Raw genomic sequence first — 24,868 nt, 5'->3', positions numbered from 1 at the left:
TACAGTCGTTCATAAATGTGTGTATGTGTAGACTTCCCTAAGTCTCCAGATGGTATGTACTGTAATGAATCTGACAAAAGAAAAGTGCTCGAAAGTAAATTGGCCTGGTCAATCCCACCTGTTACCAAAAATCCAGTATGCTTCCGCTTTAATATGATTCCCAATGTTGTGTGTCTTTCTGATCCACCCCTTCTCTTGATGACACTGTGCCTCCATCTTCCAGTCTTCTGTCCGCATCTGCTTCTGGTGATGGAGCCGCGTGCTCCACTCGAACATGAAATTCTTGCTTTCTTCGAACCACGAAACCATTTGCTTTGTTGATCGGGTCTTCGTCATGGTCAGAGCCGTCAGATGAACAATGGTCTGCTTCGATCTGTGTGTGGAGGTTGTTGTGGTGTGGTGGGCCGGTGTTCTCCAGGATGCCCATTTCCATATCTTCAGAGCGACCGGTGAAAGCATTGATCTTTGACTGGGTCAGAGTCTTGTCATCACCTGTTCTGGTCACGCGAGATCGTCCTCCTGAACGAGTTCCGGTGCTGGTGCTTGCCATGACAGCACCGTGTGGGTTGTTCTGTGCTCGAGCAACTTTGGAGATGAGTTCTGACATAGTCATCTCGATGTTGAGTTTTACGATCTGAGGAAAAGCGTTAGCATCATCGTACACAAGACGTTGGCCTGTAACAGAAGGTAATGATAGAGGCTTACATATGCGAGCGGATGAAACTGCACTATTTTGGCATTAGTCCTCGTAGGTCTGTGGTAGAGCAATTTTGGATAACTTACTGTATACAAAAGAGTTCTTCAAGGACATCATAGCAATGATGAGGACATCCATTGCCAAAGAGAAGCCAATGATGTACAAATTGAATCTGACCAAGCTCTCGTACTTCTTAAGACCGGGCTTGACAAGATTACGACGAACGACGCGAACGAAGAGGAAGTTGAGCATAGCATCCACGATCAGGTAGATGACCTTCTCGCATCGGTCCCATACGTCGTTGATTTTGATGTACCTCTCGCTGATCTGCAGTCTTGCTGGCACCTGTCAACGAGTCAGACATTGTCATCTGTTGAAACATCACTCAGCTCCTTACCCAGATACAATACACCGAGATATTGATGAGTGTGATGAAGGCAGCGACACCATACTTGAGATTTCTCGCCTTCTTGCGGTCTAGCATGAGCACAGCAACACGGTTGATGATAATCTGCAGCAGGAACTGAACTTGCAGGGCCCAAAGCGTCAAGATCGAAAAGTAGAAAGCGAAACTGTTTACGAGTCAGCGAGATGGTAAAACAGACTACCCATGTTTGCATTCATACCTTGGAGCAATGATGCCTCTCAGATACAGCCAACAGATAATACTGAAAGAAAGGCAGACGGCAACCTCAGCCCAGATCATCCACACATAAGCATTACTCTTCAACACGCCGTAACGTCGAAACATAGCCGTGGTTTGCTTCATGGCTTTCCATGTTGTTAGAAAACCGAATCCCAATGTGAAGCTATCGTCGAGTCAGTTTTGGCACCCTGTCAAGATGCTTTTCGGTTTGACTTACCCCCAGCATAGTGATGCGATGGTCAAGTCATCCAGGGTCACCTTCTGCAATTCGTAATGGTCTGACAAAAAGGTCCTCATCGTGCTAGATCCAAACGACAAAGGGAAAAATCGAGAACAAGATCCCGCCGTAGCTGGGGTAGTATCAGAATATGTACATTGTGTTTGATTGTTTCCTCAAGCCAAGGAAAATATCTCTTCCGCCTGCAGCGCAGACTGAAAACAATGCTCATTGAAAAGATGGTGGAAGCGCTAACGGCCGATGATACTGAAGATCTACTTACGCACATGCGAAGGAGCATAGAGTTCGGGAGAGGCGTCAAGGTGTGAAAAGTTACCCAAGCCATAGTCTTACACTGTGCCCTGCCTTGTGTCTAGAAAGCACATCTTCGCACCCATTGCGAGCTGGGCTAAGGCTGAAACAAGAATGAAAGGTAGGGCCAGAAGCAAAACAAGGTGCATTTATCGGACCGGCTAGGGAACGTTTCCGGGAGGCGGTAGATGGATCATTCACGGACGACCAACGAACGACACCCACGTCAACGATACCTTATAGTGGAGACGTTCAACAGTATGTCTTTAGTGATGCGAACGATCGGTGGTCCATGGGATAATGGATAATTGAAGGGTGCGCAAGCGGCTAAAAGGATCGGGTAGTGGTTTCAAAGATCAAGAATACCAGGATGTTGACAAAAGCTTGAATTGGAGGAGCACCAGACGGACAAGGAAGTTGTGACCAGGGTGGGTAACTCATGCGTAGAACCCCAGATCCATCCCAGATCGACGGGACATCTTGATCCAGTAGGAGCTTCATGGCGACTGGGAGATTGTCGTTCAAGGCTCGCAAGCGGGACCGAGTTCCTCGAGTACCGAGAACCAATAACCCGACGATCTGGTAGGGCAGCAATCCGCGGGAAGCTCGTTTCAGGGCATACGAGCCGATAGTGAGGCAATGCTTCAAACGTTGATCTATAAAGACTTCGAGGAAGGCACTAACACAGGCCAGCCTTCGGTTGACTTTTTGCACACGAAGCTTTGTCGTCCACGAGGGAAACATGTTCGGTTGAGGCCGAGAACCACAGCCCGTCAATAGCCGCGACCGTTGATGTTTGAAACGTCGTTTCTCTGGGCCAAAGCCGCGCTGAAAAGTCTACAGCAATACCTGGTGAACGTCTATCCGTGGATGAGCAGTGTGCTCTCTCATTCGTGATTATGATGGCATTGGTGCATACTGGTACCTGGCGGAAACGTGGAGGCATGCAGCTGCAGACGACCATTGAACACAAAAATAATACTTTCGACTCAGACCCTGGAATAGCATCATTGTCCATCACATTCTGGATCTCTGTGCCACAGCAGCCATGATGAGTGATCAGTCATCCGTGATGGAGACGAATTAGCGAAGGGTTCATTACCACTTCTTGAGCGTGCCGCTGTAGTCTTCGCTAGGCCTACGCCGGTGTTCATGGCTGACCGTGATTACCCACGATCAGTAGGTAGTGGCTCGTAGTCTCGTAGACAAACAACCTACCTATGTGCCAAAAATTTTCGCAATTGCAATTGCCAGTATAAGGAAATGCATAGTTGCAAGTCTAGAGTAAGTCTAGCCGCGGAGATACTCGAAGATATCCCTGTGTAAACCACAATCTTTGCAAAAGCATTGTGCAGCTACGCTGGACTAGCACTTGATAATGAATCATGAGCCTAAAGCTGAGCATGAGTTTCATCCCTGCACGATGGCTGGAGGTAAACCACTTGACTCGGTATTGATTATCAGGAGCCGAAAGCCAATAGCCACGACTCTTGCCATGCATATACGACCCGATAGTTTCAACCACAAAGCAAAAATTCCTTTTCTTTAGGAAAAAGGATATGCGAAAGGTCATTGACCTTCCCTTCATGAGCTGAAGGAAACGTCACCCATGACCCTCTTTCTCTCTCCACTAGACAGACGGTTTTCGTTTTCATGGAGCCATCACGAAGAGGCGTCTCAAATCGAAAATGCTTTTAAAGTCAGTGTTATGCGCTTTTCGCGCTTGCGTTGTTCATGAAGAAGAAAAGAAGAGTCGGAAGACGCAGCAGAGATTTAGGTGAGAAAGCGGAGCAGGCCTGTGCGCATCTGCTTAGTAAGCATCGAATCTGCTGTCTGGCTGACAGGGGCACCCTGCCTGATCGTTTCTTTGACATACACCAACCAGTGGTGGGCTCTGGGAGGTATGTACACCAGCTTGCTATGTCTTTTGGAATGGGATGTATCTTCCGTGCATTTTTCATGGCTCTCCTATGCCGTGAAAACGACTTCTGAAGGAACATGGTATGCACGAAATCTCGCACCAGCAAACGGTTAGGCCAGCACCTTTTCTCAACAGATACCTTAGCGAAGACACAGTCAATTTACCATCAGCACGATGAACAACCAGCATAAGCTATACCAAGACCATACGGAAGCCAATATTGACACCAAGATTGCTCTGTGCTCTAGACTTGTCAATGAAGAAACGGACGACGATAAACCCATGGTCAACAAAGAAAAACGGCCGTGCACTTTCACATGCATGAATGCCAAGGCAGATTTTCTATGACGATTTTCGACGAGAGAATGGCTTGCGTGTGCCGTGGTTCTCGAGTTCAGTCAAGGCACTTTCAACAATGCTGAGTCGGTAGCAGATAGTAGACGATGGGTCACTATGTAGCTCGCAATGCATTTGCTGCCATCTTTACAGCGCGGGCGAGCGCTGCGTCGACTGCGAGTCTCAGCACCAGCCGGCTATGGCGCGTCGCTGGAGCTCCTGCCGCATCTGATGCCAGCCCTTTGATACGATGTTATAGCACCTCGCTCGAGCACAGGCACCCGATGGGCCTTGTTCACACTATCTCCTCGATACGACATGCAACAGCATCGCGCAATATCGTCCAAGAATGCGCCCAGGCGCTGAAGCGGCACTCTCATACCTCACGTAACAACCACTTCCCCTCGACCCTACGGCATCGACACCTCGAGGACTCGTTCCAGAAGGCTACCTACAGGTCTAAAAGTGACAATGCCCACCCTGATCCCGAGAAGAATAAGGACAATCAAGACAAGACGCAGGAACAGCCGCCATCCGTGAAATCACAAGATGCCCCTCCTCCCAACACAACCCACCATCACTATCATCTCATGGACCGCCTGCCGCACTTGCACCGCCCAACCAAAGACGAACTGCTAGCCGCAGCTACCAGTTTCTGGCAGAGACTTGGTATCCGTTTCAAGTGGTTCTCTATCCGAAGTGCCCGTCCTTTCAACACCGATGACATTAGTGCTTTCGTATCGTGGATACTGTTCGGCCACATCCTCTGGATCATACTTGGTACCACTACCTTCGTCTCGCTCGCCATCTTGTTCATGAACACCGTCTTTGCTCAAGAGACTCTTGCTGGCTGGGTCGGCAACTACTTGACCCAGTCTTCTGGTGTCAAGGTCGTTTTCGAGTCCGCCATTGTACCGCGCTGGAACGATGGCGTCATCTCATTCAAGAACGTCTTCGTGTCGCGCCGTCCAGGTCAGGGAAGTTCCAACGTCACAAAGGGCTCTTCCGCAAATGCTGCCGCCGCCGCAGCTGCCGCCTCTGCAGACAAGTCCGACCGCAAAGACCAGAAAGATGAGGACACCAACTATACACAATATGACGTCTCGATAGATACGGTAAACGTCACTCTATCATTTACCAAGTGGTTCAACGGCAAGGGCCTGCTAAGGGACGTCGAGATCAAGGGCGTACGAGGAGTAGTCGATCGTACGTCAATATTGCCTGGCGATCCGACCATCGACCCGAAGTCGTATAGACATGAACACACAACCGGAGACTTTGAGATTGACTCTTTCAAGGTGTCAGATGTTCTTCTGACTGTCTACCAGCCGAACGACTTCCGCCCATTTTCGGTATCCATATTCTCGTGCGACCTTCCGCGCTTCCGCAAACAGTGGCTGTTCTATGACTTGATGTCTGCCAACATGATATCTGGCTCTTTCGACGACTCTTTGTTTACGATCCATCCTCGTCAAACACATAGCCATACCGGCCTGAGCATCAATGAGGAAGATGGCGATCACTCTGCCTGGAAGAAGCACAGCCGTCTACGCATCGATGGTCTGAATATCGATCATCTCAACAGAGGTGTTGAAGGTCCCTTCTCTTGGATTCACGAGGGAAATGTCGACATTGTTGCAGACATCATGTTCCCAGCAGATCAAGATGGCTCAATCGCAAAGGTCATGTCCGATTTCTATGATCGCATGGAAGCGACTGTGGCGCACAATTACCTCCATACCACTCATCAACACGACACCAGTGATCATCACGACGAGCAAGAAATGAAAGATGAGAACGAGGAGGACAAACGCTTTATCGTCATGGACCTTCGCGTACATCTGAACGATGTTCGAGCTGCTGTGCCCATCTTCACCAGAGACCTGTCATACGTCAATAACGCACTCATCCGCCCTATCGTAGCGTACATCAACTCCAAGCGAACATTTATACCTATCAATTGTCGTGTGGTCAAGCGAGTCAGCGAGTTTGACGGTAGCTGGACGGTGTTCGACAGCGGACTTCTGGACGATCTATCGAGAGAGGTGAGCAATCACTTGAATTATGTACTTGATCTAAGCTGACATGCCATAGACATATGAGGCCTTTGCCCGTGATATTGTCGACGACGGAGCCCGCACTCGACGACTGAAAAAGGTTGGTCTCTGGACCATTCAGCTGGCGGCACAAGCTCTGTTCATTGGACTTGCTGGCCAGCTCGTGTAACATACATCTCTCACCTACACTCTATGTAACAACAGCATTGGGAAAAGGACTTATCTGGCGTTCAAAGGGGTAGTCGTCTTTGAGGTAAAGCATCGGCTTTACAGTATACCTGCATGGGCGTTTAAAGGACTGTCACAAGCATCATTCAGTTATTGTTGAATTCACGATTACGATTTATCATTTTTTTTTTCCAGAACCCCCGTGTCCGAACGCCTTCACATAACGGCAGGCAGCTTGGCACCGGGCCAGGTGCAAGAACAGTTCCCACCCCATCTACTCCCACTGTAGGAAGAGCAGAGTATACACCGTAAAAAGGCACAATTCTTTACAGAAGCAGAGGCGTGTCCACAGAGAGCCGATAAGATGTCGCTTCCCAACAGGCACTATCCTGTCTTCTCCCAGTATTGTGCATTTTTATAGCTGTTCGCGTCACAACGGGGAGGTCATATGCAACTTCAGCCCAGGCGCAAGTCCAGCGGTTTTCAGCTTCAGCCCTTGCTTCAGAGAGAAATTGCCACACTTCATAAACCTATTTCAAAAATGTCACCAACACTTTCTGTTCTCTTCGTCGTCCAGTTCGCCGTGTGGTCACGATACAAAATTTTGCTCCCGCGATGTCGAAGTTGAGCGTCTCATCGCCAAAAGTGCTGGGTCTGCTCGCCCTCCTCTTCCTAGCTTCCTGTCTCGTAACCCTTTCTTTTCGCTCTTCTCCTTCAGGATATTACGCTCGACAAGGGACGCGACTGTCTCACCATGGATCCAAAAAGGTTACGCCCAATGTAGCCTTTGTGACCTTCCTCGGTGCATTCACTGGCGACATAGACCCTAACAAGCCTGAAAACGACGACGATGATGGATACTACGTGTCCACACGCGTACTGGGCTATCAGTTGATGCATTCAGTCACTGCAGGCACCAACGCCTCTATCCCTTTCGTCGTCATCGTCACCGATGAAACCCACCCACGCAAACGAGCCCGACTGGAAAAAGACGGCGCCATTGTAATCGAAGTCGAGCGCATCTCACCCGGCTGGGCTATTCCAGGCGACCCGCGTTGGAAAGACATGATGACCAAATTGCGGCTTTTCGAACTTACCCAGTACTCCAAGATTTGCTATATCGATTCTGATCATTTGGTTACTGAGAGGCTTGATGGGATCTTCTATGATGAAGCTACGATTACGCAACATACATCCCAAGAACCGAATAACCAGAAGGAGGATGAGGCAGCAATGCCTAGGACGTACATGATGGCTGCGCATGCCGATTACTGGGGCTATGATCATCCATACCCACCTCCCACGGATGAAACATACATGAACTTTGGCTTTGCAGTGTTCTCACCTTCAGTCGCGCTGTTCAAGTATTACCTCTCCGTGTTGGCTGTACCGGGACGTTTCGACATGGGCATGCAAGAGCAGAGTTTGATCAATTACGCACATAGGCGTGATGGAAACATGCCCTGGAAACCGCTATGGCATGGCTGGAATGTAAACTGGCCAACGGAGAAAGATTGGAAAGCCGGGGCAAAGAGTTTCCATGCCAAGTATTGGGATACTGATCCTAGTCATGATAAATTGCTGAAGTCGATTTGGAGAGAACAGAGAGCGGAGATGGAAGGCTTTTATCGTGGCAGAGATGGTGGGAAGTGACAGGTCCATGGTTCTTGCTTCCTGTTGGTCGGGTTGTGTCTCGCATTCTCAGAATCTTGAGATCTTCAGTGCTGGTGACCAAGTAGATAAAGTCACAATGCAAAGAATATTCTTCAAAGCGAAGTTCATCGTAATTGTAGAGGACAGAGCGCTAGGTCAATGCACACTTCGTGTCTCTTTAACTCGGCACTCTGCCGCAGCGGCTCGAGTAGACTCGATAGAGTGACCATTATGCTGACGAATGCTTGTGGAGCATGCTACCATGGTAGAACGGACAGGGGCCAGGGGCGAAACATCTATCTCCAGGCTTGATCTCCTGCATGGTGTAATGTGGAAGGTACGACTGGCGAGCACCTATCGAGGCAGCTAACGAAGTGATGGTTTGAGGCGACATAATTTACGCGCCGAGTAAAGCTCCTTGACCAGTCTGGGCCCGAGTCATAGTTTACTGGCTAGTAGAGATATCGAGCAAAGGTAGTATCCAAGCAAGTTGAACTTTGCAGACCGCAATCTGACATGCGAGCGGATCTCACACCGACTGAAACTTGCATATAGCCCACTACAAATGAGCAACATATGGTGTAATTCTTGCGAATTGAGGTGGAGATTGATGTCTCTCGGTTCCCAAGTACACACAACGCCAAGGGGATATGACAGACCAGCTAGGGGATTGCAAGAGTGTGTTCACGAGCGATATTTGGCCGAATCGATTGCTGCCTTGAGCCAAAGATATCTCGTTACAAGTTTAGGGGTAGAACACGTATACAAGGTTTTGAGGGATACGTTTCTCGAGGAGCTCAGGAGGTGGGTCTTTCGTGTTGTTGCTGCGTGTGAGAAACTGCTTTCGGTCGTAACATGGAAATACTGCCGTATACCGTACTGGACACTCTGTTCTGGATCAGACTCAGATGATGTTCATTTCTGATTGATTTGCCGATTCTCAAAGAATGGATCTCATCTCAGCAAGCGTCAAGCCGGCAGCTCGGCGCGAGACATGGGCGGCTGCTCTCTCGGCCTCTTGCAAGAGCCGAATAAAGAGACTGGTATACGATATGCTTGACGTAGAGAAAGACCGTTTGCCATGATGCAAAGGTCAAAAATAGCTGGATACGTAAGGCAAAAGAAGACCAAAATGGTATGTTCGTTGATCGTAAAAGTCGTGATGGACGACAGAGTCGTCAGCGATGCTGAAAATAGAAGAAAGCTTGCCGTCTTGGCTGAGGCTCAAGCTCTGGACGCGAGCAGCCGAACGGATTCAAAGGCGCATCTCTAGGTCAACCTAAGAGAAAGACAAGAAACGCCTGAGTAACCGGAATCTCAAGACAGAATCAGGGGAGACACGAGGAGAAAAGGAAAGACTACTGGCAGTTCTTGCAAACTGTCTGCGCGTCGTCATGTCGATTGCGCGGTTGCCTCGTGGGCAGCGAGTCAACGACGAACCTCGATTGCGGATGGCTGGCGCCGGTAGATAAGGTTCAGTTTGCCGGGTGACGGCAGGGCTGGGACCCTGTCACCGCTTGCATTGACCCAACCACCTCCTTTTACTCTGTATGCTGTGAAACCCGAAGCGCTCTGCTGCAAGCCACTGTTCCTGACTGGTTCAAAGGATCTATTCAGCTATGCATGGTCAGAAGCAAGATGAGACAATTGTCAGCCAGCAATGACTGAAGCAGCGGGTATGTATGTAGGTCTCTCCAGATCTTCCACGGTGACGACCAACCTGCCAGCCAACGAACGGACGAAACGGTGGCAGCAGGTGGCGCAGGCACGCTAGTGAGTATCAGAATCTGTGCTTTGCTATAATACGAATAGTCCACCTTCACTCAGCCTTTGGCGCTGGGCTGGTCTTCGAGTACATAATAGAACACCGTTCCTCCTTGTTACAGCATTCCTCATCTCACATATCGATTCTGTTTGTCTGTGCATAATTCAACCCACATTCCTCTCATTCACAAACAATCACATTCACATCCTCCACCTCATAAGGCCAAGGCCGAACACAGATCACCCTCTCTTTATCATCAAGAGACGTTGCATCGACACCACCGACAACATGCACTTCATCAGAAACTCTGCCCTAGCTGGGCTTGCTGTCATTCCCTTTGCCTTCGCCCAGACCTACACCACCTGCAACCCCCTGGACAAGACATGCCCTAACGATACTGGACTTGACTCGGCTAGCTTTGCTTGCGACTTCACCAAGGGCAAGTCGGCTCTTGCTAGTTGGAGTGCTGCCACCGGAACTGCGCTTACCTACGATGGGACCAAGGGTGCTCAATTCGTCATCAGCGGCAAGAACCAGGCACCTACCATCTCATCTGACTTCTACATCTTCTTCGGACGTGTTGACGTTACCATGCAAGCAGCTCCTGGTGTTGGAATCGTGAGCAGTATGGTCCTCGAGTCCGACGATCTGGATGAGATTGACTGGGAATGGCTCGGCGGCGACGGCACCCAGGCACAAACCAATTACTTTGGCAAGGGCAACACCACCTCATATGATCGTGGTACCTACCAGAGTGTTTCATCACCTCAGACAATCATGCACACCTACAGCTTCGATTGGACCGAGGAGAAGATTGACTGGCTCATCGACGGTGTTATCGTCCGCACCCTCATGTACGCCGACGCCGTAGGTGGCAAGAACTTCCCTCAGACCCCTATGCGCCTCAAGTTGGGCAACTGGGTCGCTGGCGACCCAGCCACCAACGCTCCTGGCACGATCGAGTGGGCTGGCGGTGATACAGACTTCTCTCAAGCTCCTTTCACTATGTACGTCAAGACTGTCAGCATCACCAACTACAACCCGGCCAAGGAGTACGAGTATACCGACAAAACTGGCAGCTATGAGAGCATCAAGCTGGTTGACGGCTCTTCTGGATCATCCTCGTCCTCAGCCTCTGGCAGCAGCAGCTCGTCCTCCAAAACCGCAACTCAACTCAAGTCCACTGCCGTCATCTCAAACAGCATGAACACTGTCGCGCCCACCTCTTCCATCAGCGTTAAGAAGGCTCAGGCTGGGGACAGCGCTGCCATTGTCGCAAGCTCCAACTCTTCTTCGACTGCATCCACTTTGAAGTCGGTCATCAGCAGTGTCAGCGCCAGCGCCACCTCGGCTGCTGCATCTGCATCTGCATCTGCATCCAAGAGCTCATCCCATAGCTCTTCTGCTTCTGCTTCTGCTACCTCGAGCCAGCCCGCACAGCAGAGCACCAACGCTGGTGTTTCCAACACTGTTGCTACTGGCCTTTTCTCGGTTGTTGGAGCCGCAGCGGCCTTCTTCATCCTCTAAGGTCTGGAACCTTTGTTTTACATTTTGCATAGCGACGGACCTTATTTTGTCTTCTTTCTGGCAGGTCCAGGTATACCCATTTCCCTCTAATCAAGGCGGCTTTTTCGAGATTCTAGAAGATTGTATTAAAAAGGAGATTAGCTAGCAACTTTGATAGATACCACAATTGAGTAAAGAGACTCGAAGTCTCTGTGTTTTCCAAATCATTCCTGTTGATCCTCATACTGAGTAGGCGGATAGGAGGTGCACACGAGTAGCAAGATGACAAGCGTGGGTTGGGTAGCGGTCAAGGACGGAGATTTGTTTGGCACGAGCGGAGGGTCGGGCCATGATTCGCCGAATGGGATTGAGTTTGTGCCTTCTCATCATCGTGCATGCATGTGAAGATGGCCCCGTCGTCGACTTTCTCCTCGCAATCGCTGGTTGCGTGCTCTCCTTCTCAATTAGCTCGCACTCAGGATACTGTTATGGCTAGAGACGACCGATAGACATACAGCGACAACCACGCCGTTTTTCTCCTCTCCCCTCTCACAGGTCTCAGACCCCGCGGACTTGACGCCGCCATGTTGCTCGATTTCTTCCATCTGGGCGCTCTGGACAAGGTTAATGGCGGATGGTCTTCCATCATAGGCATCGTAACCGCAATCGTGGGCAATATCCTCATCTCCTTCGCCTTAAACACCCAGCGATATGCCCACATCCGTCTCAATCGTCAGTACCGCCAGGAAGAGGAAGAAAAGAGGAGGAACAAGCGCAGTCGCAATCGTGACTCCCAACAGGAGCGGATAGCTGAGGAAAGAGAAACGGATAACCTCAATGGCAGCGGCAGTCATGCTGAGCCTTCAGAGTCGGATCCGCTGCTTCCTTCGTCAGCCTCGACGTCTTCCGAGTCCACAATCCGCCCAGGTAAGCGCTCGTCTGCCTCAGGGCCAAAGTCTTATCTCAAATCTCCTATCTGGTGGCTTGGAATCGCCCTCATGACACTCGGCGAGGCTGGAAACTTCCTCGCCTACGGCTTCGCTCCTGCTTCGGTCGTGTCGCCTCTAGGTGTCGTGGCTCTGGTCTCAAACTGCTTGATTGCGCCTTTGTTGCTGCACGAGCAGTTCAGAATAAGAGATGGGTTTGGCGTTATAGTTGCCATCGGTGGCTGTGTTACAGTGGTTCTCAGCGCCAGCGGCAACAACCCAAAGCTGGGCCCCGACAAGATCTGGGAACTGATCTCGACTTGGGAGTTCAAGACCTATTTTGGAATTACGGTCTTCTTGATGCTGGTCTTGATGTCTGTGAGCTCTAGGTATGGACACAAGTCTGTTCTCATTGACCTCGGTCTTGTTGGCTTGTTCGGTAAGTGTGTTCTGCTTTCTAAATGTTGCAGTGTCTAATGCTGTTTTTTGCAGGTGGTTATACGGCCCTATCGACCAAGGGTGTCGCATCGTTGCTCTCGAACACCATTTGGCGTGCCATCACCTTTCCTATCACATACCTCTTGGTCGCAGTCCTGGTGTCTACCGCCGTCTTGCAGATCAAGTATCTCAACCGCGCTCTGCAGCACTTCGACTCAACACAGGTCATTCCCGTGCAGTTCGTGCTCTTTACACTGTCGGTCATCATTGGAAGTGCCATCCTCTACCGCGACTTCGAACGAACGACGACCGACGATGCCGTCAAGTTCTTCGCAGGATGTGCCCTGACTTTCTCAGGAGTCTGGCTGATCACATCGGGACGTGGAAAGAGTAGGCAGCAAGATGAGGAGGAAGGATCAGAGGACGTAGAAGCGATTGATCTGGTAGACGAAGAACACCAACAGCCCGAGATCCGCGAGCGACTGGGTAGCGACGCACGTCGTGGCTCTCTGCGACCGAGAACATCTCGATCAGAAGCTCCCTCTCTCGTCATCACCTCGGACGATGCTCCCACCCAACACTTCAGCTTTGAAGCTGGTTCGCCACTGAACGATAATCCATGGGCGCTACCCGCACCTGCAAACATCTCAGCCATTCATCCACGCTCAGACGCTAGTGTCGCCGCCGAGCAAAGACTTCAGCATCCACCACCCATGCACGCCACAACCTCTACTCCCATTCTTCCCACCATGTCGTCTCAAAAGCTAACTCCACGACGACCAACCACGCCCAATCGAGGTATTAGTAACCCTTCGATCAATGACAGCCCGAATGCATTGTCGCCCTCACGGCAACGCCATCGTGAAATCGACCCTAGCGAGATTACACCTGGGCGTCTAAACACATTGACGCAGATCCTACCTGGCCCTCTCACGGCTCCGCTCTCATCTTCGCTGTCTGTGATCGTAGCGGACAGTCTGCGGAAGGGTATCGTAGAAACGTCAACATCGACTGGTCGTCGCAGACCCTCTGGAAGGGGATCTCGCACAGAAGCCATGGAAGCGTTGAACGAAGGCACTAGTGCGCCTTTGCAGAGACCTGGGTCTTCGAGGACAAGAGACCGGAGTTTGAGTGCTACGTTGAGCGACATGTTCCACGGGGGTCGAAGGGGGTCACGGAGCGGGACATTGCAAGAAGTTCCTGATGAAGAGGATGCTGTCGTGTAGAGGTTTGGTGGAAGTCATGATGACTGTAAATAATTTCTCTGGTTGTTCTGGATATGTTGATGAAGCATGGCGTTGTTGGTGTAAATAATCTCAAATGGACAAAACCAAGAATCAAAAAGTGACCCTGTCCAGATTTTCGACCACCACCTCCTAGTGGCCCGTGCTCAGCAACTTTTCGAGAAGTCGAAACATGGACGTTGGCGTCGCGCGAGCAGCTCGCAAGAACAGGCCTGTCCACACGACACGACACCATGTCGCTCACACATTCGCTGGAGCGCCTGTGGAGGCCGCTAGCCACACGGGCAACGACCTCCCTCGCCTCGTCACAATGCCGCCGCCACGCCTCGACAGACATTGCCGACACCATCACCGAACTCGAAGGTGGTTCTTCTCTTCGCAACCTCGACAATGCCGACATTGACAACTTTGCCTCTACCTACGACCCCGTCGGTCGCGCCAGCAAGCGTAACCGTCAACTGCCCGCCAGCAGATACAAGTTCCGTCCGCCCAAGTACTACCGCGGTCCTCTGCACCCACACCAACCGCCGCCAAACTCTGATCCTGCATCGAGATTGTTTGTTCCTGGACCCTTTTCTGCACCTAGACTCGAGCAAACCTATCAATCTACGTTTGAAAGCGATCTCATGACTCTGGCGTATACGCATTACCCTCCCGGATACAAGGCACCACCAAAGGCAGCCCGTTTGCGTGCTTGGGAAGGCGCTTCCCCATACTACAAGAACCGTCCTCTCAGAGGCCCTCGAGGAAGTGATGTATTGCGTTTGTTGCGCAAACCAATCACCTTCCGCAACGTGCCCAAACTCGAGAAGATCACCGTGCACACCATGGTCAAAGGCGCCCTCGACGACTCAGCACACTTGCACGTTGCAGGTATGGTCATGCAAGCAATCTCAAACGTTCGTGTGACAACCCACAAGACTCGCAAAAACGTTGCTGGGTTTGGACTCAGGGCGGGTCAGTATGTGTCTGTCACTGCAGAGCTTCGCGGAGAGGACATGCAGCATTTCTTGGCCAAGGTTATTGATATCGTCATGCCCAAGATCAAGGAGTGGAAGGGTGTCAAGGGTAGTTCCGGTGATTCGAGTGGTAACTTGACGTTTGGATTTACGCCCGAGGAGACGGCTTTGTTCCCGGAGATTGAGGTCAACTATGACATGTAAGTTGGGTGTTACTGACAGGGGGAAATAGAGAATCAGATACTGACTGTGTGTTTCAAAAGGTACCCTCCCAAGATGATTCCTGGCTTCCACGTTACCGTCCACACCACCGCCACAAACGACAGAGACGGCAGACTGTTGCTCAGTGCCCTCGGTATCCCCTTCTACGGCAAGCAGATCAACTAGAAGACCGTGTCGCAGTAGCCTCTCCTTTCCGTTCACACTCATATCTTGTACAAATACACGGCGTTTCTCTTTGCATGGTTTGGGAACAGGGATTTTGAAAAGAGGAACATGTAAGAAGGATCAATGAATGTATAAAATCATCACTGCAACAATTCTCAACACTGAGTACGAGTCGTGGAAGAACTGGAAATAACAGTCCCAATCACAAGTATCGATTAATGATGGCATAGCAATATCCTCTCCGCTCTAACGAGAGCAGCCAATTGACCAATCTCACTGCCCAGACTCTTAGGTTATAAACACAGGCAGCATACTTCTCGCGTACTCTATGGGCAAAGGCATGCCCGGCTGTACCACATGAAGCCTCTGCCAGCACATGGCTCGCAGCATCATCGCCAACCAAGCGTCCTCGACCTGCATCTCGCTAGGTCTCGTCACCGAATCCATCTTCTCACCCAACTCTTCGCCTGTAGCTGTAGAGAGCGCTTCCAACATTTCACCTGTAACGTCCCATTCCAACCTCAATGCACGCGCCATCTCCGGAAGGGCAGCAAACATGCGCTTCATCTTGTCACCGTCTGTAGCGGAAGCCTCGATGCGTGTTGAGTAGATCAAGTGTTGCGCGACAAGGACATGGTATCTGCCAGCACGGACGATTGGATTGGCCTGCAGCATCGACTCGCACTCACTCATGGCATCAAAAATTGCCCTCGCGTCATATGCCTCAGATGTCACCAGGTCGCTTTTGAACGTGAGTTTGGGTATCTCCCAACTGAAGCTATTGTCTCGCTGAGCTGTCGGGTGATTGAAGCGAGCCTCCAGACCTGAATAGAGATGAAGGAGCCTATGAGACTCTACTGAAACAGTGCTTCCTCGGCGGCTCAACAGCGCAGTGAGCTCGTCTCGATAAGGTCTGAAGATCGTATGGGTCATACCACGAGCCGATGTGTTGGGCCAGGGGATGATAGGTCGAGCATCAGAAGAGACGCCTAAGAAGGGAGTAAGGAATGCAACGATATCATTGACAGGTTCCATCCAGTCCTTGTCTCCCAGATCGCTTCGAGCGCGAAGAGTAGCAATGATACTGTCGGCAGCTGACGAGTCGGAGAAGAGCGTAGGTAATGTGGATGAGACATCAGCTAGGGTGCCAATGTGCAGTATCAGATGAGGCAGTCCGCGATGAAGGTTGAGCATGTCGATGTGGCCAATTCTTCCAAACAGCAAGTTATCTGCTTGACTTAACGGTGAGGTGTTATAAAGATGTTTCTGACCAAGAATGTCCGAATCCAGCTCAGGGTCTTGGAGGTAGTGAATGACAATGCCCATGCCTCGAATAACGGTCGAAGTGATGACTTGATGATTGCCTTCAGCTTGTAACGTGCCGATGTTGGGTTCGAATTGCTTCCAGCTCATTCCCAGCCGGCGAGTAGTTGCTGCTAGGCCTGAAAGCGTTGTGATGGCCAGTGGTCGTAAAACATCGTCTGGCACAAAGTCCCAACTGCGACAAGCCTTTTCGACGTGTGCGCACCGGATTGAGTCGATACAAGCCATGCGTTTGGCATCATGTAGACTGACATGAGCGATGCGTTGCCTCATAAACTGGTCATGTAGGCCCAAGTGGTGCATCAGATGGACCCATCCTGCCAGCTCGGCATTCCAGTCTTTTTGCTTATCTGGTGGATTGGGGTCGAAGGTAGTGAGCTCCGGCTGGTCGCAGAAAGGTCGGATGATTCGAGTGCCATCTTCGCTCCTGACAGGCAGGCCATACTCAATGAAAGGAACACAATAGAGGACTTCGAATCGGAATTCTCTCCATCGCCAGCGTAATCGAGACTTTCTTCCCTAAGGGCCCATTACGCCGGGTCCACAACGTCTGTAACCATCTGCGGTACCGAGGTACTGCTGTAAGGTTTGGAAGATTGTTGCAAGTAGAGCAAGTAGTCCGATGGTCAGCGCAACCATGGTCGATATGTCCATCTTCTTGCCAGAAGCTTCAAGTGCCGATTCAGGAGCATCACCCCCGTGGCGCTTTTCGAAAAGGGTCACCGAAAAGGCGAAGGGAGCCATGATGGAAAAGATAGCGAGGTATGGATATTTGGATGAATTTGGTCCGTTGTTGGTTCAGAAAGCTAGGCAGGAGAACAAGTTTGATTGTTGATCAGCGTTGCCTGAAATGGAGAAGGAATCTGGCTCCCGTTTGAGGAAGTGTCGAACAAGCACCTTAAGTATTGCGCTTGCTTCTTTAGACAAGTCATTTGCGCCTAATCTGAACTAACCACCATCATGCTTCAGAACGGGATCGGTCCCTATACCTGGCATCGACGGTCGACGCATTTTTCTGCCAGTGCACAGAGATGATCTTAATGGCGTGTGGGCACTCCATTGATGTGACAAGCTTTCTAGTGTTAGTCATACAGTACATATAGAACACCTCAGTCCAACAGCAGTACTCTGTCCCAAGAGCAGACCAAGTAACAAAAGAAGCTTTCATTTATTGCCAGATGAGGAAAAAGAGAAAAACGTCGGATATTTACACAAGTCCCATGTGAAGCGCTACAGCATGATGCCCCAGCCTCTCGTTAAGTATAAACGCCCCATGAATGTGATAGAAAAAGGAAACCCAAAGAAGCAGTAGCAGCAGCATTTTGATACAAGCGTCGCCAACTGTTTACTTGCGGTACCACATTCTGGTGATCTTGGTGTGTCTCATCTTCTTCTGCAGCTGGAAGATACCGAACATGAGGGCTTCGGCGGTAGGCGGGCAGCCGGGGACGTAGATGTCGACGGGGACGATGCGGTCACAGCCGCGGGTGACCGAGTAGGAGTAGTGGTAGTAACCGCCACCGTTGGCGCATGAGCCCATGGAGATGACCCAGCGGGGGTCGGGCATCTGATCGTAGACCTGGCGGAGGGCAGGAGCCATCTTGTTGGTGAGGGTACCGGCGACAATCATGACATCGGATTGACGGGGCGAGGCACGGAAAATGATACCCATACGATCCTGATCGTAACGGGGGGTGGACAAGTGCATCATCTCGACGGCGCAGCAAGCGAGACCGAAGGTCAAGGGCCACAGCGAACCCTGGCGGGCCCAGTTGGCGATCTGGTCAAGAGTGGTCCTATTGGCATGCGGTCAGCAACTGACTCGGCTTCTCTTCTCGTCTCAATACACGTACAAAGCGTATTGCATGACGCCCTGCTTGCCCTCCTGGCTGGGGAGAGGGACGTTCGTGGGCATGCCCTTCTTCATGGGTGGCGGGGTGCCGGGGTTGCCCTTGACGAGGCCGGGTCTCTCCATGGTTGCTGACTTTGTCGACGAGCTGTGGATGAGGGCGACGGGTGCGGCGCGAGTGAAGGGAACGAGGGCGGCGGTAGGCTTGGCTATACATGATTGTCTTAGTCGGGGCGTGTCTCTGTCGGTGGCATTGAAATTCACGTACCGCGCAGGCCCAGGGCCATTGTCGAGCGGGTGGCGGCGAACATTGTGACTGTCGTAGGATATGTGTATAGAAGGTGTCGAGAGAAGCAGCGACGCAGAGTGGAGATTTTGACCTGTCGCTGTCGTTGCGGGTAGGTGGTGGCGGAAGGACGAGATGGCTTTCGATGATGCCTCTTTGGAAGTTGCGATCTGATGTATTAGGAAGTCGCGCCCGCTGATTGGCTCTTGCCGTACGCTTATTCCGACTCGCTGAGCTTGACCTCCAACCTCTATCGATTCTCCTTTTGTTTATTCTACCAAGTCGAATAATTAAACATGGCCACAATTAAAACTCCTGCAATTGCCTGCATAGGTGTAATAGGCAGACAAGTATGTTAAAATTCTCCTATGATTTTTACTGTTGATAATTTATCTCCCATCTGCATCCTCTTTTTTCTAACATATCCAAAGAACAATCCTCTCCACATTTCCATATTCCCCGCAGAGGGCGACAAGGAAGAACGCAGCAAACTCGACTTCTCTTTCATGCTTTCTACCTGTCTTGATATCTTCGAAGCTCGTCTACCTGAAAAGAATGTTGGCCAGGACTTTGGTCTTCTCCAAGCCATCGACGAACGCCTGGCCATGTATGGCTGGCTCACAAACACTGGTGTGAAACTGGTCATCATTGTCGACATGGAAGGCCGTCAATCTCCTGCCAATGATACCAGAACTCCTCCTGTTCTTGGGCTGAAGAATTCTGATCTTACTCCCGTGAGTTATACTATTTGGTTCACTATAGAGCTTAAATGCTGATCACTTGCTATGATAACAGGCTTTTCAAGCATTGCAAAAGGCATATATCAATCTGTTGAGGAACCCTTTCTATATGCCTGAGGATCATGCTCCCAATGCCAATGCCCATCAATCAAATGCGTCGACTCAGATCACCAGCCGTAACTTCATCAACGAAGTTAATCGTATAGGACGACTATGGGCTCCTGCTATTGCTTCTCGCTGATTTGGTTGTACACCAACCGCAGAGACGAAAAGCAGAGCACGTAGGATGCTCGACATATCTGAGCCAATTTCCACCGCCGCCGCTCGAGTCTAGGTGACGACTATAACAAAAGGCTTACCGCGTGCCGCCACTTTGGTTGAATTGGCACAAGACGATCCCGGAGCACCCGGACTAGAGGAATGGTCGCCGATGCAAAGTCCATTTACAACAACGTGGCCACTGGGCAAATGTACCGATTTGTTCCAGTCACGAGACGTGTACAACGACAGTCGCAACACTCGAGACATGGACACAAGGTAACTCGTGTGGAGTGGCAGGGACTGAAAGCATGGATCCTTGACAGAATGTCGAAAATGAAACGGCAAGCGAGAATCGTATGGCGATGAAATGAGCTAGAGAAAACAAAATGCATTTTGTGTCCAAGTCCGAGTATCAAACTCAAGACCTACATGCAGAAAATGAGAAAATTGGCTGAAGAAACCACAAGAAACAAATCGACCCCTAATAACGCGCGCAAGAAGGATATCCTGAGCCCCCTTGATGCATGGTCATATGCTGCTGTAAGGAAAGTAAAGACGTCTAAAAATCGTTTGGGGGCGAGGACACCATGAACTCTCTGTTTACCAATCCTTCTTGATGTCGAAAGACCACTCGAACTTCAAGTGAGTCTGCTCGTCGTCATCGATGAACTTGGAGACGGCGTTGTAGTGGCCACGAGCCATCATACCCGAAGGTGCGGTCTCTGCCTCGACTATTTTGACAATATCAGTCCAAATGCATAAGAGACCTGTAGGGTAGTCATAGACTTACACTTCTTCTCGTACTCAGGCTTGTCAGTGGTGTTGGGAGAGTAAGAACCGATCATCTCCTGCATCTTGTTCGAGATACCCATGCGCTTGACGACCTGGACGTACTTCATGCCCGACAGAATCTGGTGCTGGACTCTGAAGCGGGCCTTCATGCGGAAGGTGGCACCCTCCTTGATGGTGAAGGGCTTGGACTTGAGTGACTCGAGAGCACCGGGAGTGGACAGGTCGATGATGATGTCGGGACGGCCCTCAACCTAGATAACAGTCAAAAGTCAACCGGATCGTTCAGTATTGCATTTTCCATCGACCCATCTTACCTCAAGACCAAGAGAGACAATGATGACTTTGCGAGGGTCGCTAGCATCGCCAATGGTGGTTCCTGAGCCGATGCCCAGGCTCTCCTTCCACTTTCTCAAGCTCTCGTCGTTTTGATCTGTTAAGTCATGTAATGTTAGTGACCGAAATTTCCTTGCTTTATGAAAGAGTGATAAAAAAATAAATCGCAAGAACAATCGAGACAGAAAATCGCGTAGCCTAGCCGCTTATCGGATTCCCATCCAGCGATACAGGCGGCGAAACCCAGGTTTTCCACGGCCCTTGCCTTGTTTACGAAGGGCTTCTTTCTGCTCCTCGGTGGCCTGTTTGCTAGTACGAGTTTCCTGGGTGTTGTCTGGTTCAATTCGGCTGGGGGATACATTTCCAGAAGACCTGTCGCTTTGCATGGCGTGATCTATCACGGATTTGATTTGCTCAATCTGTTCCCAAATTGCAGGTCGATTGGGCATGTTGCGGCCATCAATTGTCATCCAGAGCTCGGCCTCCCGATACTTCACACGGTATACTGGCGAATTGTGAAGCCACCAACCAACTTGGACCGTTGGGGGAGGCGACAAGTCTTCGGAGCCATTACGCTCAAGGACTGCCTTGAAGTGGTCGGCAGTCTGTTCTTCGACCTGTCGTGTCGGTATACGAGTGAGAGGCACTTCGTAGTCTTCGTAATCTGGCTGCAACATTCCTCGCCGATGAATGGCTTCCAGTTGGTGTATGATCGCAGGCTCTCCAGGTAGTTCCTGTCCATATTGATCCATAAAGACCATTTCGCCATGACAGATGACAAGATGCACAGGGTCATCTTTTCGTTCTAGTGCATGCCAGGTGAAAACGTCGCATTGAGAAGCATCCAGTGTAGATGAATAGTATCGCAAAACTTGCCGAGCCCATTTTCGCTCATCATCCGTGGATGGAAGCAGAGCATTTGGTGTTGAAGTTCGAACGTACGACTGTTTTCGAGGTATCTTTGAATCTCGATCGCGGCCACCAGAGTACTTGCTTAAGACACCTTTGTCGTGGGAGTCCCACATACTGTCGTGTTTATGAAGGGTCTGCAATCCATGAACTAGAGACCTTCGTCGATCATTCAACACAGTAAGCCTCGAGGGTTTGAACTCTTCATCTCCTGGCATGGCTCGAACAAAGACAGGTGGCTCACTCTCATCTCGTGAAGTTGCTCGAGAAGAGCTTTTGGAAGGTGGCTTAGAAAAGACATCAACAGCATTTTCTAGAGCCGCCCGAACAGATGATCTCCGAGCTCTGCGCTGGTTTTCGGCATCGATGTGTTGTTGCTTCTGTTCGTCCGATAGCTTCCTCGCATCGATCCACGGCTGCCTGCGGTTGCTGGAACGATCGATAGAAAAAGCTTTACGAGGTTCGGACGGCCTCCTCTGGTCCCGTTCATCCTGTCCGGAGAGCTCGGGTTGTGTATCCAATGGACAGACTCCCTTGTTGGGCGTTTCCAAATCGACGAACTGAATGCTCATCATATAATTGACTCTCTCGAGCTAGTACATATGCAAATCCTGGCAAAAGAGTGCGCAAAAGTTGCCCAGGACGTCCAGGGGCCAGGGGTCATATGATAAATCCTCTCCGCCGCAAGTGGAGACATAGTTGTAAAGGCAACACACGCTTAAGAGGCGCAGACATGTCATGATGAAAAATGAACTCAAAGGTACTCACCGAGCTGTTGATATTCCTCCAAAGTTTTCTTCTCTCCAACCTTGAAACCAGCAGTGGTCTCAGGGCGGAGCTCGTCATCGTGGAAGTCAGTTGCGCCAGACATTGTTGCTGAAGGGATAGGGGTTATTCTAGGTATGTAGATAGGAAGAGAGAATAGAGGTGAGATAGGTCGACAGGTGAGTGAATGTACAAGGTAAGATGTTCAGTCAGGGAGGGAGCTTAGGCTGTCTTAGGGTGCCGTTTGTGGAGAAAAGGGCCTCGAATTTACACGTCAGACCCGGCCGTCTCACCGCCTCAGGTCAGGGTCAAAACACCGAGAATCACGCGGAAACGTAGAAGCAGGTCAATGCAGTTTGAGAAATAGATTAAGTCTAGTCCTGATTTTGCCTTAGAAGAAAAAACTAGTTAGACAAAGACAGAGAGTTTGGTGCATCGTGTATCCATCTGGCAAGCGTGTTTGTTTATTATGGCTCGCAATTGACGCGGGGCTTTGCAAGGTGGCTCGAAGCTCCCTGAAATATCCATCGGCTCTTTTCATCTATATCGACACAGCATGTTGGACAGGTATCCAAAAGCATAGGGACTGAGCTTTCGTGTCTCTTCATAGTGCATGGGCTTGTCTTATGGCTGGTAATTTGCAGGATTCGGATAGCATAACAGGCCTAAATACGTGCACGCTTGTGTAGCAGGATCGGTATGCGTACATAACCTTAGAGAAAGTTGCAGAGAAGCACGGCCGTGCTTAGAGTATAGTCAGACAGGTCAGGTTGTCGTAGACTCGTAGTCGGTGAGTAGACTGTTTTCTCTTGCATGCCGCAACTTGGGCTTGTTTGTGTTGTAATTTCCCATGTTTCTTCGCAGCGGAGAGCTGCTCAAGACACCTTGTCTGGTCTCTCACCATGGAGGAGAAGCAAGACAGAGTAAGCAAGCTAGTGACGAGAAACGAAGCTGTCTTAAGCGGTGTTGGCTGTGATGTCGGTGAAAGTTAAAAAGCAAACCCCCACGCTTGGCAATATTGCGTAGGTAGTGCAGTGCATTCCCGTCGCGTCTCTGACCATTTTTGACCTCAACACCTTCGTCCACTTTATTCCTCGAGCTCTCACGCCATCTCGCCCGAATACGCGACCGAATTCTCTTTGTCGCTCACGTCGCATACAGACACAACCCGTATCAATAAATCTCGCGCGACCACAAAAACCAGCTAGCCGACGCGCTTGACCTCTACCATGGACGCGGAACGCGCTTTGCCCGAGAAGAGAAACCCTCTCGTTGAGGAGAAACACACTCCGCAGAGTATGTCGAGAGCTTCACATGGCGTGATGGCCACATGGCTGATGGAGAAACAGTTGAGATCCTTGTTGAAAGACGCCGATTGGGACAGACAGAGCTCACAGTGAAGGCTGGCCAGATTGGCACTTCCAATGCGACAAAGCCTTCCAACCTGGGCATGTTCGACTATGCCCACCTGCGCGTACCTCTTCCCAAGGATCTGCAAGGCAGTGGCATCTTCGCTCCGTCGCGCCGCAATCAGTCGTACCCAGAAGCTTACTTCTTGATGGTGAGGGGAATGGGAAACACGCGCAAATTGGCGCAGCTTTGCTGACCAAGCATTGACAGAGACGTTCTAACGACGGTTACATTAGCGCAACTGGCATGTACAAGGCCGCCTTCCCATGGTCAACGCTGGAAGAGGAAGAAATCGAGAAAAAGTACATCAAATCGCTCCCTGAGACTGACAGCGAGGAGATTGCTGGCAACGTGTGGATTCCCCCCACATCAGCCCTGACTCTGGCCGATGCCTACGGCATGCGCACCTGGATTGAAGCATTGCTCGACCCCGAGCCCATCGCAAAGGGAACTCACGACCCCAACAAGAAGATCGCTACACCACCTCGATTCGTCATTCCTACCTCGGAAGCCACTACTCTCCCTCCCCCGACAGAAACTACTTCTCGCCGCCGCACTCTCCGTTCGGCTTCCCCTGCAAAGGCTCCACCCACACCCAGCCGTAAGATCGCAACTCCCAGGAGGACCCGACGTGCAAAGCCTGCAGCATCAAGTGCACTCGCACCCACTGCTGAGAGTGCCGAGGAGTCTGCTGCACCAGAAACTTCGGTTGAACCCGAGTCTGCCAAGTTTGACTCGATAATTGCTTCTAGCGAAGCAGCAGCTAAGGCTGACGCAGAGGCTGCGCTTGAAGACGAGATCCCTGTGTCTGTGAGCGTCCGCTCTGATGACACCGTCAAGGTCGACATCGAGACCACTACCGTGCCTGGTGTCAACGGGGCCAGTCCTACAGAGAGCGTGCGTGCCGTTGTTAACGTGCCAGCAAGCCACCCAGACCTCGCACAGCCCAGCGATCCTCAAGCATATCT

General features: G+C 50.7%; 11 protein-coding genes across 11 annotated transcripts; 7 read left to right on the top strand and 4 right to left on the bottom strand.

Moving 5' to 3' along the window:
* Positions 1-568: 568 nt before the first annotated feature.
* M437DRAFT_13838 (uncharacterized protein) lies at positions 569-1,628 on the bottom strand (the record flags this gene model as incomplete). The annotated part of the gene is made up of 6 exons (XM_041018728.1): positions 569-634; positions 706-728; positions 784-1,042; positions 1,095-1,269; positions 1,324-1,506; positions 1,561-1,628. Coding segments are annotated over 6 exons (774 nt in total), but the record flags the coding sequence as incomplete, so codon positions are not given.
* Positions 1,629-4,719: 3,091 nt separating this feature from the next.
* M437DRAFT_73750 (mitochondrion biogenesis protein) lies at positions 4,720-6,355 on the top strand (the record flags this gene model as incomplete). The annotated part of the gene is made up of 2 exons (XM_041026098.1): positions 4,720-6,174; positions 6,224-6,355. The coding sequence occupies 2 exons, from the start codon at positions 4,720-4,722 to the stop codon at positions 6,353-6,355; spliced, it is 1,587 nt and encodes a 528-aa protein (XP_040881853.1).
* Positions 6,356-6,969: 614 nt separating this feature from the next.
* Positions 6,970-8,007, top strand: M437DRAFT_64452 (nucleotide-diphospho-sugar transferase; the record flags this gene model as incomplete). Its single annotated transcript, XM_041024426.1, has 1 exon — positions 6,970-8,007. The coding sequence occupies one exon, from the start codon at positions 6,970-6,972 to the stop codon at positions 8,005-8,007; it is 1,038 nt and encodes a 345-aa protein (XP_040881852.1).
* Positions 8,008-10,060: 2,053 nt separating this feature from the next.
* M437DRAFT_43501 (concanavalin A-like lectin/glucanase) lies at positions 10,061-11,299 on the top strand (the record flags this gene model as incomplete). The annotated part of the gene is made up of 2 exons (XM_041020752.1): positions 10,061-10,984; positions 11,087-11,299. 2 exons carry the CDS (start codon positions 10,061-10,063, stop codon positions 11,297-11,299), a joined length of 1,137 nt encoding a protein of 378 aa, XP_040881851.1.
* A 563-nt stretch (positions 11,300-11,862) lies between these two features.
* On the top strand, positions 11,863-13,031 carry M437DRAFT_43253 (DUF803-domain-containing protein; the record flags this gene model as incomplete). The annotated part of the gene is made up of 2 exons (XM_041020714.1): positions 11,863-12,643; positions 12,697-13,031. Coding segments are annotated over 2 exons (1,116 nt in total), but the record flags the coding sequence as incomplete, so codon positions are not given.
* A 1,088-nt stretch (positions 13,032-14,119) lies between these two features.
* M437DRAFT_64449 (ribosomal protein L5) lies at positions 14,120-15,232 on the top strand (the record flags this gene model as incomplete). Its single annotated transcript, XM_041024425.1, has 2 exons — positions 14,120-15,045; positions 15,109-15,232. The coding sequence occupies 2 exons, from the start codon at positions 14,120-14,122 to the stop codon at positions 15,230-15,232; spliced, it is 1,050 nt and encodes a 349-aa protein (XP_040881849.1).
* Positions 15,233-15,520: 288 nt separating this feature from the next.
* Positions 15,521-17,299, bottom strand: M437DRAFT_73745 (uncharacterized protein; the record flags this gene model as incomplete). The annotated part of the gene is made up of 2 exons (XM_041026097.1): positions 15,521-17,069; positions 17,133-17,299. 2 exons carry the CDS (start codon positions 17,297-17,299, stop codon positions 15,521-15,523), a joined length of 1,716 nt encoding a protein of 571 aa, XP_040881848.1.
* Positions 17,300-17,900: 601 nt separating this feature from the next.
* M437DRAFT_64447 (NADH-quinone oxidoreductase) lies at positions 17,901-18,715 on the bottom strand (the record flags this gene model as incomplete). Its single annotated transcript, XM_041024424.1, has 3 exons — positions 17,901-18,351; positions 18,409-18,613; positions 18,673-18,715. The coding sequence occupies 3 exons, from the start codon at positions 18,713-18,715 to the stop codon at positions 17,901-17,903; spliced, it is 699 nt and encodes a 232-aa protein (XP_040881847.1).
* A 271-nt stretch (positions 18,716-18,986) lies between these two features.
* M437DRAFT_64446 (Sedlin) lies at positions 18,987-19,671 on the top strand (the record flags this gene model as incomplete). Its single annotated transcript, XM_041024423.1, has 3 exons — positions 18,987-19,040; positions 19,122-19,424; positions 19,486-19,671. 3 exons carry the CDS (start codon positions 18,987-18,989, stop codon positions 19,669-19,671), a joined length of 543 nt encoding a protein of 180 aa, XP_040881846.1.
* Positions 19,672-20,291: 620 nt separating this feature from the next.
* Positions 20,292-22,596, bottom strand: M437DRAFT_43992 (E set domain-containing protein; the record flags this gene model as incomplete). Its single annotated transcript, XM_041020840.1, has 4 exons — positions 20,292-20,422; positions 20,482-20,734; positions 20,798-20,913; positions 22,494-22,596. 4 exons carry the CDS (start codon positions 22,594-22,596, stop codon positions 20,292-20,294), a joined length of 603 nt encoding a protein of 200 aa, XP_040881845.1.
* A 1,123-nt stretch (positions 22,597-23,719) lies between these two features.
* M437DRAFT_23446 (uncharacterized protein) lies at positions 23,720-24,587 on the top strand (the record flags this gene model as incomplete). The annotated part of the gene is made up of 3 exons (XM_041019057.1): positions 23,720-23,786; positions 23,840-24,051; positions 24,111-24,587. Coding segments are annotated over 3 exons (756 nt in total), but the record flags the coding sequence as incomplete, so codon positions are not given.
* Between the last annotated feature and the right edge of the window lie 281 nt (positions 24,588-24,868).

Source organism: Aureobasidium melanogenum, assembly GCF_000721775.1.
Source record: "Aureobasidium melanogenum CBS 110374 unplaced genomic scaffold scaffold_5, whole genome shotgun sequence".
Lineage (NCBI taxonomy): Eukaryota > Fungi > Ascomycota > Dothideomycetes > Dothideales > Saccotheciaceae > Aureobasidium > Aureobasidium melanogenum.
Note: the sequence above shows the minus strand (reverse complement) of the source record. Positions and strands in the feature narration are given on the sequence as shown.